We start from the raw sequence: 12,519 nt of genomic DNA, 5'->3' as shown, positions 1-12,519 counted from the left end.
ACCCCTGTTCCAGTGTCCCCCTTTTTCCAGCCCACTCATTACCGCATTCAGATAGCCACACCGACTTCTCACCTGAGAGAATTCGACGTGTGGGTGATCCGTGTTCGTACTTCTGCACAGGATCTGGACCATTACTGTTTTATACTCAGGCGTCATCCTTATCTGGGCGCTATCCTCCCCGAGTGTAGCATCATTTTTCAATACTGCACCTATTTTGAGGACGTTTATCCATCTTTATTCACGGTGTGCCCCTCTACACCAGAATATACACCCTTGACACCAGTAGCTACCCCTACCCCTGTACCTTCTTCTCCAGTAGCAGACTCTCGTGCGAGCCCAGTCCCAGAGGATCGCCCTTACTATACTGGATGGTCTATAGCCGCTTCACGAGTACGTAGCCTCTCCTCTCGGGATTTCCAGATGCCGCACCCTCCAGCCGATGGTTCTTACTAGAGCCCAGCGGCGTCATCAACAGCAAAAAAAAACCCAGAGCCTCGTCACCCTGAAGCCTCTACATCAACATCTTCCCTCTTATATCTCCCAGTTCACCAACTTGATACTGGAGATTGACTCTTTGTCCCTAGCGGATGAACTTCATGCCTTCGTTGAAGGTCTTAATCCCACACTACGTGCCAATGTTCAGAAATATAACCCTGTCGATCTTGCCAATGCCATATGATACGCCGAGCGCGTTGCAGACATTAATTCTCGAAATTCGGTCTCTTCCGGTCGAGCTAATGCCTTTCAAAAAGCCAATGGATCTCGTATGAACCGAGATAGTCGCAGAGAATCTTCTGGCACTTCTACCTCCCGGCCTAATCCCCAATGGAATAATTCTCAACACCCTCGCCGATCAGAAGGATCGTCCTCTTTTCGGTCCCGACGTTCTCAATCCTTCCAACCACGCAGTTCGGATCCTGGACGGGACCAAGGACGTGACCAATCTCGCAATCCTCGTCCTTCCACTGTTCCTTTTGGACAAGATCAACAAAAGACAGGATTGTGCACAATTTGTAATGGACCTCATCGTTGGTTTGAGTGTCCCAAAAGACCAACCCATCGACAGAATTCTAATGCTGAACCCTCCACTTCCGAGGAGAAACACCTAGTTGCTGACAAAGAAAAGCGTGCAGTTAGTCACCATGCTTCAATGATTACCGCTACTGCCACAACACAAGTTGCCTCTTCACCGTTGTCCCAGCGGTCTACTCAGGTTTTGGTTCTTCAAGGCTCAATCTCCAATCACCCTATTGAGGTGTTCATTGAGAGTGGGTGTTCTCATAACTTTGTGGGAACCACCTTTACTCACAGATTGAAGATTCGGACTTCTCCAAGTGCTGTTGTTTATTAGGTAGAGCTTGCCGATGGTTCCACATTCTTGTGTAACACCGTTGCCAAACACCTCTCCTTTCGAATTCAGCACTATCGTGACAAATTGGATTTCCAAGTCATGAATTTGGCACATTGTGATATGATCCTTGGTCAAGAATGGTTGTATCAATACGATCCCCTGATGAGTTTTCGGAACCATCCATACAATTTGCTCAAAATGATATGCTTGTGGCACTCCAAGGAATCAGAGACCAACCTTCTACACCAACCCTTTCAGCTCTTCAAGTGAAGCAACATTTATGAGTCTGATGAATGATCTTTTTCGTCCTTTTCTGGACAAGTTCGTCATTATCTATCTTGACGACATCCTGGTGTTTAGTCGTAATATGGAAGAACACAAGGCACATCTTAAGATTGTTTTCCAGGTGCTTCGTGACAATGCTCTTTATATTAATCTAGGCAAAAGTGAATTCTTCAAGACATCCTTGGAGTACCTTGGACATGTTGTTTCAGCAGGCGGTATTTCTATGGATCTGAAGAAAATACAATCGTAATATGGAAGAACACAAGGCACACCTTAAGATCGTTTTCCAGGTGCTTCGTGAGAATGCTCTTTATATTAATCCAGGCAAAAGTGAATTCTTCAAGACATCCTTGGAGCACCTTGGACATGTTGTTTCAGCAGACCGTATTTCTGTGGATCCGAAGAAAATACAGGTTATTGTCAATTGGCCAACTCCCACAAACATCCATGATGTTCGTTCTTTTTTGGGACTCGCCAACTTCTATCACACAAAGGTTCCTTCTTTCTCGTATCCATAACCTTTTTCCTTTCGAAAGCTGGCAAATCGGAGTCTTTTTCGGGTGTCCCTGCTTATTCAAACAATTCGGAACCTAGTGATCTTCAGTCCCAATCTATTTACTCAATTTTCTAGAATGTTCCAAGCAGCACAGAAAAACGCTAAAGAATATGATGAAAAATAATATGATCCACTCTTTAATATGGATAAGAGCTCCACCTGCTCAATAGATGCACTGGTATCTCGATCGGGAGTACCAGGCTTCGAACAGAACGGTCAGAGGTTCAAGTCCTCTTCGGTGCTACATCGTTTTACTGACTCAGAATAAATCTTTAAAACGATTGGACTCTTTAAGCAAACATACGTCTTATTGTGCCAGATCAATTTAAGGTCGATGTAGAAGGCACAATTGGCTATTTACTCCAATTGTGCAAACGAATAGGTGTTCATGGGACCTATCTTATGTCAAGCGGTTCACGTGCTAACGGACCTCCCTTAGTCTTCCTTCCATCTTTATTCTTCGATTTTTTGAAATAGCTGCTCCTCTCACAGAACTTCTAAAGTCCGCTCCTGCATTCAAATGGACTGAAGCTTCAATACAAGCTTTTGAAAATTTAAAGACAGCTTTGACAACAACTCCTGTCATGGCTATTCTTGACCCTACTCTCCCCTTTGATGTTTACATGGATGCTTTTGATATTGCCATTGGTACCGTCTTGATGCAACAAGGACGTGCTATTGCGTTTGACAGTCTCATAAGCACTTTGCAATTCAAGTAAGATACCCGGTATATGACAAGGAATTTTTGGCTATTGTTCATGCCTATCGTGCATGGAAACATTATCTCCTTGGTGCGGATTCAGTGGTGAAAACAGATTATCATTCTTTGAAATATATCTTCACGTAGCCAGTTATGAATGCTAGGCAAGCGCGTTGGGTCGAATTCTTAGCCAATTTTCATATGACAATTGAGTATGTTCCTAGTCTTATCAATGTGGTTGCGGATGCCCTCAGTCGTATGCCGCCAGCTTTGGTCTTGGCTATTTCTACAGTTGAAATGGAAATACCTCAAAGTTTCAAGGACCGTTTTTCAAAAGATCGTGATTTTGGAAATGCATTTCGAATTCTTAATTCTCAGAATACAACTCCTTTCGACTTGAAGATTTATGGAGCATATACAATAGTGGATGGTTTATACTGTATTTGTGTACCTCATGATACTCATCATTTTCAAAGAGTATTGGTGAAAGAACATCACGAGGTCACTTATGTTGCACACCCAGGCATCAACAAGACATATCGTCTTTTGACAGCTACATACTATTGGCCTCAAATGAAGCAAGATGTTATTAAGTTTGTTACAGCATGTCTCTCGTGCCATTGTATGAAAGCTAGCAGACAAATTTCAGCTGGTCTTCTTCAACAGCTTATAAGCATCGTCACATTGAGAAGGAGACTTGGTATTATTATATATGGCCCCTCCATTGATACAAGACAGTGAAATTAGTCTTCCCAAAGCTTCGCCCAAGATATTATGGACCCTTTCGTATTATTAAGAAGAACTCATCTCTCAGTTATAAGTTGGAGTTACCACCTTCTTGGGGTAGAATTCATCCAACTTTCCATATTTCTTGGCTCAAGAAGTTTGTGGACGGTGATTTTTCAGTTTTAGATATTTTGGATTATGTTCCAGAAATCGAAGATGAACACATACTCTTAATTCCAGAGACAATTCTTGATGTCAGACAGAAAGAAACACGACATAAGCTCACTACAGAATTTTTGGTTAAATGGAGAGATCTTGATGATTCCAACTCTACTTGGCAAAGTGATGAAGACTTACAGGAATATCCAGAACTTCTTCAGGAATTCTTTCAAAGACAACCATCTCTTCTTAGCTGGAGTCTTATTTTAAGTAGGAGGGAATGTCACGATTGTGACTAACTCTCTTAATCTCTCCTTAATTACTCCTTAATCTCTTATTAACTAAAAGGACACTTGTGAAGGGTCACACCCTTACACATGGGTCACTATCAAAGTACATGTCTATTCATTAAAAGACACACCCCTAAGTCCAAAGGACATAACCATTGATTCAAGAGCCACACCTCTTCCCAGGGATGTGTCTCTTCACTTGTACCCTTTTGGCCTCTATTAAGAAAGGCCCTTGTCTCAATGCAAACAACTTAGTCTTTCTTGCAGTATTTGTCTTATGTTCATTAATTAAGTCTTAATCATGTTAATAAAGCTATAAAAGCTTTACAAGTTCCATGCCTTAGATGGGTGCACACACGCCGATGCTCACTAAACTAGACTTTTGACAGGTGTGTGCCTGTTCACCCAGCCAACTAGCCCTTTAAGTTCCCAGGACAGCAATATATGTGCGGGACAAGCACGACCGACGTTAGTTGGACATGCACACCTGACCCTGGTTCACGTGTGGTGGCAGATTAGGGCTCACAAGAGGCCTGGTGTCTGACCATATTGTCTTGCACTTTTCGTGCACAATCATGTCAACTGCATCCAAGTGTGGGATGCATGTGACACTAAGTGTATCTAGCCTCTATATGAGACCTCTTCAATGTTGAATGTTTTCTTCAGCATCAAAGTATGGTCCAGCATTAGGCTAAGGTCAATCCTCATGTGTAGTAGCCTTGACTTTAAGCGCCCTTGGAGTTATTTTCTATGCTCTTCCCCAACAGATTCTGTTTAGCACGGGATAAACATGATAGACAGGAGTAAGACTGAGGATGGGTGGTTCCCCACACAGGGTAGCTATCAATCAGGATCTAAACAAGTAGAATTCGTGTGTGGTTTTCTTATGCAATAACAGAATGAATACTAGGATTGGTGCCCCAAAATTTTAAAGTGTCATCAAATCATATGATGAGGGCTGACATTTTCTTTGTTTCAGAGTAAGCAAGGAAGCAAAGGTCTCAGTAAAGGTCAAGATGGTCGTGATGCTGGGCAGAAGATGATTTCAGATGAGCTGGCAACAGCCCTAAATGATGGGCTCTTCTTTTATGAACAGGTTTTTTCTAGAAGTCTTTTCACATCTTTATTGGAGGAACTCCGAACGATTAGCCAAGTAAGAAGGAAGTCCAATATCAGAAGTGAGTCTGAATGTTGCTGGAATTTGCAGGAGCTGCATAAAAATGTGAGAACATCTAATTTGGGAATCCCATCAATCCTGGAGAGCAAGCATTTGACAAATGATACAAGGTTTGGCAGCAGCGGAGCTGAATCTGCAAATGCCAAAGCTACTGTTGGCAGTGCTGCTAATGTGTCAAGTGGATTCTCTGATGGCAATGTCCCCACACGGTCACGAAGGAGGTCCAACAAGCCTGGTGGCAGCTTACGACTTTTTCCAGGTGGTTCTCAGGACTCAACTTTTAAAGGCCGCTACAATCAAAACCTCATTGCAGAAAGCCCCCCCAATAGCATTCCTGTTGGGTTTCTGTTTGGCTCAACCCCGCCGGATAATCAAAGGTTTGTGATCAAACCTCGAACTTGTCATGTCTATCAAGGTGCATTTGATATTATATTCAGAATCTTGTGATCCCTTTCTTTGTGTAGCCTATGCGGCAGCCTTTCATCTTCCTTCGGCTCAAGCTCCTTGCGTCTTGGATCGTCCCCTGATGGCTTTCTGGTCACTAGTGGCAGTGTTCAAGGCAGCAGTTCACCTGTTGGCTCATTGCCCAAGTCATTTCCACATTTTCAACATCCGAGTCATGCTCTTCTTGAAGATAATGGTTTTAAACAGCAAAAGTAAGATTTCGTTTACAGTTTTCAATGCTTTTCTTGCTGGTTTGTGCTCCTTGTCATGGTGTTTGATCTGGAAATCTATGGTCTCACAGCAAAGTACAGGTAATCAAGTGTCTGATGTGTTGGTATTGTGAGAATGCTTGTGATTACTTTTTGTAAAAAAAAGAAATGCTCCTGCAGGCCTTAGTGAAAGAAAGAAGCCATGCTGCTGAAGCCCCTCCCATTTTTGTGAGGGATGCTGTACTACGCTCCTCCCTGGTCTTCTTGAAGCCCCCTCCTGTTTTTGTGGGGGAAAGGTTTCTTGTTTGGTTGAGAGGGAAACCTAATTCAGAGGGGAGTACAGCCACAAGGGTGGTTGGTTGTAGTAGTGCATTAGTGAAAAACAAGTCATACCATTGAGAACCAAGTAAAGGCCTTGCATCTTATTGTCATAGTGATGCAACATGGTGATGGCCACGTTGTCAGATCATCTTCCACTTAAAGTCCATTATTAAAGGTGCTGCATACTTACATTTTTACTGCTCTCTGCTGGGATCCAGTAATGGATAAACACTACACATGAATATCATATTTTACAATAAAGAGGCACTAAAACAGGAAAGAGAGAATTTGCCTTAGCATATACATGTGCTTTAATGGGACAAATGGATTCTTGGACCTTTTTTTAGAGTTCAACATGGGCATTAGTGCACCTTCTATGTACAATAGTAAATTCTCAATGCTTGGAAACCAATCTCTTCGGGTCATTGCATCTTCAAGATCGTAGTTTGAGCTATACAAAGTTGGTTAGAAGCTAATACTAGGCCCTAAAATAACCTTTTTAGAATATAATCTTTGGCCACAAAAAAGAAAACTGGTTTTGTTAAACCACCTTGCTTGTTGTCTGCCATGTGGCTGCCATGTGGCTCTACTGCAGGAGAGCTGTGTCACAGCACGTTACACCACCCACCTGACTCTTTTTTTCCTGGCCCGTTCCCACTGCTGGCCAGCCACCAGCTGCGTGTCACGTGGCTGAGGTGTGTCACAGTGTCTTTAAGAAATTAGCCCATAAATGAGCCAAGGACAACTGGATATTTTCTCATTGAGCCCCTAAAGTTTTGCAGCATGACTCGCCTTGTAAACCTTTGGTGAAGGCCTTGCAAGCGGATTGGGGCTCCCAACGAAGTCATGAACCTCTTTATCTGGATGTGAACTTAATTACATGGAATGCAAGGGATCCTAAGCAGCAGCCTCCAGAAGATGGATGTGGCAAGGAGGCTGTGGGCTAGAGTGGTCAACATGGAGAAAAGGAGCTGGGTGAGCCTTGTCCGCCAACGGATGCTGTATGGTTAGGCATTGCTCCAGAGGGAGACTTGTGTTTGGGGGGTGGATGTGTGACAATCGAAGTGCTATATACTAAGGTATATAATATATTTTTCTTTGCTGAGTTACTGATAATTGGACCCTACTACAAAATGAAGGGGACCTAGTGCTTTACTTGCATTGCATCTCTATTTACATGGTTGCATTGTTTTCAATTGTCTTTTAATTATTGTTCAAGTAAGTATTAGATCTTCTTATGAGGTATACCTTTACGGTGTTTTTTTTCTCAACATCTGTACTCAGAACATTTGATTGTTGCCTGGCATTAGCACTTCTACTCCATGCTTTAATCATGCACCTTAGTAGCAGGGCATCACTTGCCTTATAGTCCTTTTTTAGCATTTGCAGTCATAAATTTATGTTCTTACTCATCTCTCTTTCTCTTACCATTATTGTATTGGTACCAGAGCATTTTTTTCTCCCTCAGCGTGGCAGAAAATTGTTTCTGCTTCTACAGCACCTTTCTCTGGTCAAAAGGGATCCATTTTGTTATTTCACTTTAAAAGGGTGGAAAAAGCAGTGTTTGCTAGTGGTGCATGCATCTTGAGGTGAGAGATATTCTGAGGTACATCCTATTTAGGCAGCTGTCAAAGGTTGTATTGTGCTCAATGTCAGGTCTTGGATGGGTGAGACCTGAAAAGCACCGTATTTAGGAGATTACGCTGGTTTCTAGATTGAATTGGTTCATCTCGTGAAAGGGATTTTGTAAACCTGATAAGCTTGAAAAATGCTTTTGATGAGGTTAACTTGGAGAAGAACCGTATTCTCTGCTAATCGATTTTTTGGAGGGGGACAGTCCGGAATTTTTTCTATAAAATCCTTGTTCTCCATCTCGTCATGTAGATTTGTGTGGCTTGATCTGAGAAGTTTTTCAGGCCTACCATATTTATATGTCTATAGCTGTTGAATGCTATGTTTAGTCATTGGCTAGCTGTTTATGAAATGCTGATACATGTTGCACAGGTATATCAAGTTTCATAAGCGCTGCTTGGCAGACCGAAAACGAGTCGGTGCCGGTCGCAGTGAGGTCAGTTCCAAAAGTTTTTGCTTCTTTTGCAAACAAAACTTCTTGTTTCAGTCGGTCCAAGAAGACATGCTGGAAGTGATTGTGTGTACAGATTTCCACCCTAGCAGGCTTATGGCATGCAGATGTATGATAACAGCTGGTCCAAAGGGTTGAGCATTTTTTATTGTATTGTTTCCTCTTTACGATGTGTTTCTTGCATCAGCAATGGAAGAAAGTAGCCTAAAAGGCTTAGTGCAAAGTTGTGTCGCTACATTTTAGGCATCGTAACTCAGGTGTATCTCCTAAAATATAGGTGATAAACTGGACAAGGCAACAGTTCTTTAAGGTGATAGCCCCAAGAATGATGCGATTTTCTACTTCTCAACAATAGAGAACCATGCCGACCTCTTTCCGAAGGTTCTAGGTAGAGATCAACTAGAGGAGACTGTTAATCAAAGGAAGGAAGGTCACAAATTGAGAATGCTATGTTTTAGTGCTTCACTCTTTCTCATGACAGGTTCTTTACTGTGCTTGGTTGTAATCTGCCATCAAAAAGAGCAAGATGGAAGCTGATTAATTTGGAATTTTGGCAAGGTAGGGGGGTTGCAAGCACATCAGGTAGTGGCTAGCAGTTCTGGCACACAACTCTGAAGGACATGCATGAAAAACTTGCCCAACTTTTGTTCCAATGGTATGTTTGCAGGGTTCTCTTGGAAGTTGGGGTGGAGACCTATGGGAACTAGGACTTGATCTAGGCCTGAGCTTGGCTCAGCCCTTCTCCTGGGTTATCTCTAGCCTGAAGCTCATGAGACTACAGGCATGGTGTTTGGTAGCCTCAAGCTTAGGGGTGCTCCCAATGACGCAATGGCCGGGTGAACTTTTTTTTCGTATCAGCCAGTTTCTATGATATACTGGATTGATTCTTGAGATGAGAATGTATGCTGGAAGTCATAGTCTCATTCTAGTCCTTGGGGATGTTCCAAGCTTGTGCAGCATTTCGGACTTGTTGAAGCAGTGTCAACATGATGTCTTCCACAGTCGTCAGGATCGTATAGAGTGCAATTGCATCTTTTTGCTCTCATAACGGCCCCTACTCGTAGGTGCATTTGCTTGTATTGCTGTATGAATGTAAGGACTGATTTTTAGGGCTGAAATCCCTGATGTAAACTGACCTTGAGGACTGACTACACATGACTAGGGCAAAGCTGATGTGCGGGACGGCCTGTAGATACAGGTGGACAGCCCCCAAATCTACATTTTCCTTCAGGACAGCAGTGTCGACTTGTGTTTGCTGAATCTTCCCCTGTTATGTTGCATTTTCCATCACGTGGGCTGCAGGAGCTCACGTTTTGCTCTCACGCACACATGAGGCAGCTTCTGGACCTGTTGTAGCTTGTGTTAATAGTATTGTAGCAGATAGTTATGTTCACCATATGTGTGTGCAAGTAGGCTAAGATGGTGATACGGGTTCATGTGCATGCTTCATATAGGGCTATAGCTGCTGGCCGACTTCATTGATGCTAGCTGACTTGAGCAGTAGGCTGGCCGTGGGAGAAAAGTCCCTTTTGTTGGCTTTTCAGATGGGTGCCTACTCAAAGGTCGGCAATGATGGTGGATATTCCTCCGACAACGCGGGATCTTCTTATTGAATCTTGTGTCCGCTTCCTGAGTGTCTCTTGTACCGAATGATGATACTGGGTTGTGGTACCTCCTTATATTGTCTGGAGGTACATGGTGTTGTGCGTTGATATCCATTGAAGCGTGGCTTGCGACTGCTCTGGTGTGTGATGAAGTTGCGAGTGTGTCACAATAAGTTTGAATCTGCACACACGTTTGTGGGTCCAGGAATGGCTCAATAGTCTTGACTTGAGAGACCCTTAGACATGACGCTTGTTTTCGAGTACTTTTTTGTAAAACCCTTAATTAATATATATTTTTAAAAATCTTTGGAGGTTTCGCCGAATAATTTGTTGCATGCTCTTACTTCTCCACATGAGTGGATGGTTCTTTTTAAAAGCGGTGAAGAGAGCACACCAGGCTTTACCCATGAACATTTGCTGTTATCCAGATAACCACTGGGTGGCAGATGGCACGAGTGAAGTAATAGCACGCATGTGTGCATCTGCAGGACCTACAACTATGCTGCAATCTCTACTAAACCTTGCATTGTTAATGAGGACATCAGCATGCACCTATTGTTATTAGAAACCAAAGTCTTGTCCAAAAAGCAGAACCTTAATGCCTGAAATTTCTTTCCAAAAAGGCTTGTTAATTATTTATCACAGATAGTTCTGTATAAACTTTTATGGATACTAATCTTCATTGCAGTCTAAATGTCAGTAAGTGCTTGAATGTGTTGATTCTGCTTGAATGTGTTGATTCTGCTTGGTGTGCATTCATTGATAGGAGACTGCAGAAGTTGGTAAATTGAATCATAGTGGGACGTCCCATGCAAGTTCTGATGTATCAACTTGTTCTGTTGCATTGTTATCTTCAATCAGGAGATGAACACTCTTTTCCGTTTCTGGTCATATTTTCTGAGATCACACTTCAACGCTTTGATGTACAAAGAATTCCGGCGCCTGGCAGAGGAGGATGCGGCTGCAAAATACAATTATGGTATGGAGTGTCTCTTCAGGTTCTACAGGTCAGTTTCTTTCCCACTGTATGGGCAAATTGAAAGGCAAAGGAAGGAAGGACGTGCCTCTGTACTGATGTACCTTTTTCCTGAGCAGTTACGGTTTAGAGAAGAAGTTCAAACAGAAGTTATACGACGATTTCGAGCACCTAACGCGGGAGACATTCAAGAGAGGAAACCTCTATGGTCTAGAAAAGTACTGGTAAGCTGCCCTACATGAACCCGTAAGTGCATATTTTATAAGCTATCTGCCTGCAAGGGTTTGAGCTGTGAAGCTGCATGCAGGGCTTTCCACTTTTATCGGAAAGAGAAGGATGTTAGGCCTTTGAAGAAACATCCGGAGCTGGAGAAGCTACTGGACGAAGAGTTTCGCAGTCTAGAGGATTTCCAACGAGCCAAAGAGAAAGAGGTGTCTGGGAAGAAAGACTCTCTGGGTGGTGTTGCATGTGGGGATTATGTTGAGCAGAGAGTGAGTGAAGAAAGTTTCGCTTCTGCTACCACTACACACCCATCATCTCTTCCAATGACCACTCTTTCTTCAGCCTCTGTACCTGTGTCGTGAGCGACCAGTTTTTGGCCATCATGGTACATGTAAATTGAATCCCTTTATTTTTAGGCAGGGGTACGTTAGTTGGTTGCATGATTGTCTGTGGTTTGACACATGGACGCACCGGAGAGGACAGACACAACAATGTTGGTTAGCACAACGAACCTTGTGTTCTTCATGGAAAAGGTCTTTGAGAGAGGAGTTATTTGCGGCTTGTTTAATTGAGAGCCGTTTTATTGGCAGAGATAACCCAAGTTTGGCACCGGGAGATTGTGCAGGTTTTTCAAATATGTCAGAGATAATCTCTAGGTCTGTTGACTGCATGTATAGAGTCTTTCTGGAAGAATCCTTCATTGTGGTGTCTTTTTGAGGGTACGATTTTTAACATGCCAAAAAAGCTGGCTACTCTTTCGGGAATGCTTTGAAGAAAAAGGCCACCTTTTTCAAATGATCAATAACAAATCTGTACATTCTTTGACATTCTTATTTCTTGAACAAGAACCAAACATATTGGAACCTTTCTTTTTGTGGCAGGTAGGCTAGTTGGTTTTGTTTAAGCTGTCCTACTCAATCAGGCGTGAGCAGTTTTTAAAAGACATTTTAATTCTGTATTTAGCACTGATGGCTAGCTAGCACTAAAGTTTAGATGCTTGGCCTGGCTGTTATCTGAACTCATGACCATTGCTTGTGTAAAGGCTTATCATGGTTGTCAACTGAACAATTGCTCGTCTCCCACAGGTTGAACGTTATTGTCAACTGAGCAATTGTTCTACGTGATAATTTAAACAGAGTCTCTTCACGATTGTAGTCATTCTCGCAGCCAATTTCTTGAAGGAAAACTGTTTTGCGTGTCAGCCATAGCAAGCATTCAGGGCTAATCTCTGATTGTTAAACATCTCTAGCATGTAGCACTGATGTGGTCTTATGTATGTGCACTACAATGGTGAAGCTATGGGGTCGAAGAGGAAGAGAAAAAACTTTCTATTCTTGCGTTTAGCATGTGGGAACATAAAAAAGGTGGGTTAAAAGTTTTGGATTTCTTTCTCCATGGAAGCAGTGAAACTATCAT

General features: G+C 42.7%; 1 protein-coding gene across 2 annotated transcripts in view; it reads left to right on the top strand.

Annotated features, from left to right (window-relative positions):
* The window catches only part of LOC147608186 (la-related protein 1A-like), a 31,045-nt gene extending 19,077 nt beyond the window's left edge, over nt 1-11,968 (top strand). The window contains exons 8-15 of one of the 2 annotated variants that reach the window (XM_086788846.1): nt 5,047-5,163; nt 5,275-5,621; nt 5,709-5,900; nt 7,667-7,807; nt 8,223-8,286; nt 10,767-10,912; nt 11,001-11,105; nt 11,189-11,968. In XM_086788846.1, coding sequence (XP_086644972.1) covers nt 5,047-5,163; nt 5,275-5,621; nt 5,709-5,900; nt 7,667-7,807; nt 8,223-8,286; nt 10,767-10,912; nt 11,001-11,105; nt 11,189-11,465 — 1,389 coding nt within the window. In that variant the 3' untranslated portion in view covers nt 11,466-11,968. The remainder of the gene's footprint in view (nt 1-5,046; nt 5,164-5,274; nt 5,622-5,708; nt 5,901-7,666; nt 7,808-8,222; nt 8,287-10,766; nt 10,913-11,000; nt 11,106-11,188) is intronic. The other variant, XM_086788845.1, reaches the window with a different exon arrangement.
* Nucleotides 11,969-12,519: the final 551 nt, after the last annotated feature.

The sequence above is a fragment of the Cibotium barometz genome, chromosome 53, assembly GCF_041138505.1.
Source record: "Cibotium barometz isolate CiBa-2024 chromosome 53, ASM4113850v1, whole genome shotgun sequence".
NCBI lineage: Eukaryota > Viridiplantae > Streptophyta > Polypodiopsida > Cyatheales > Cibotiaceae > Cibotium > Cibotium barometz.
The sequence above is the reverse complement of the archived record's forward strand: the minus strand, read 5'-3'. Positions and strand labels throughout refer to the sequence as shown.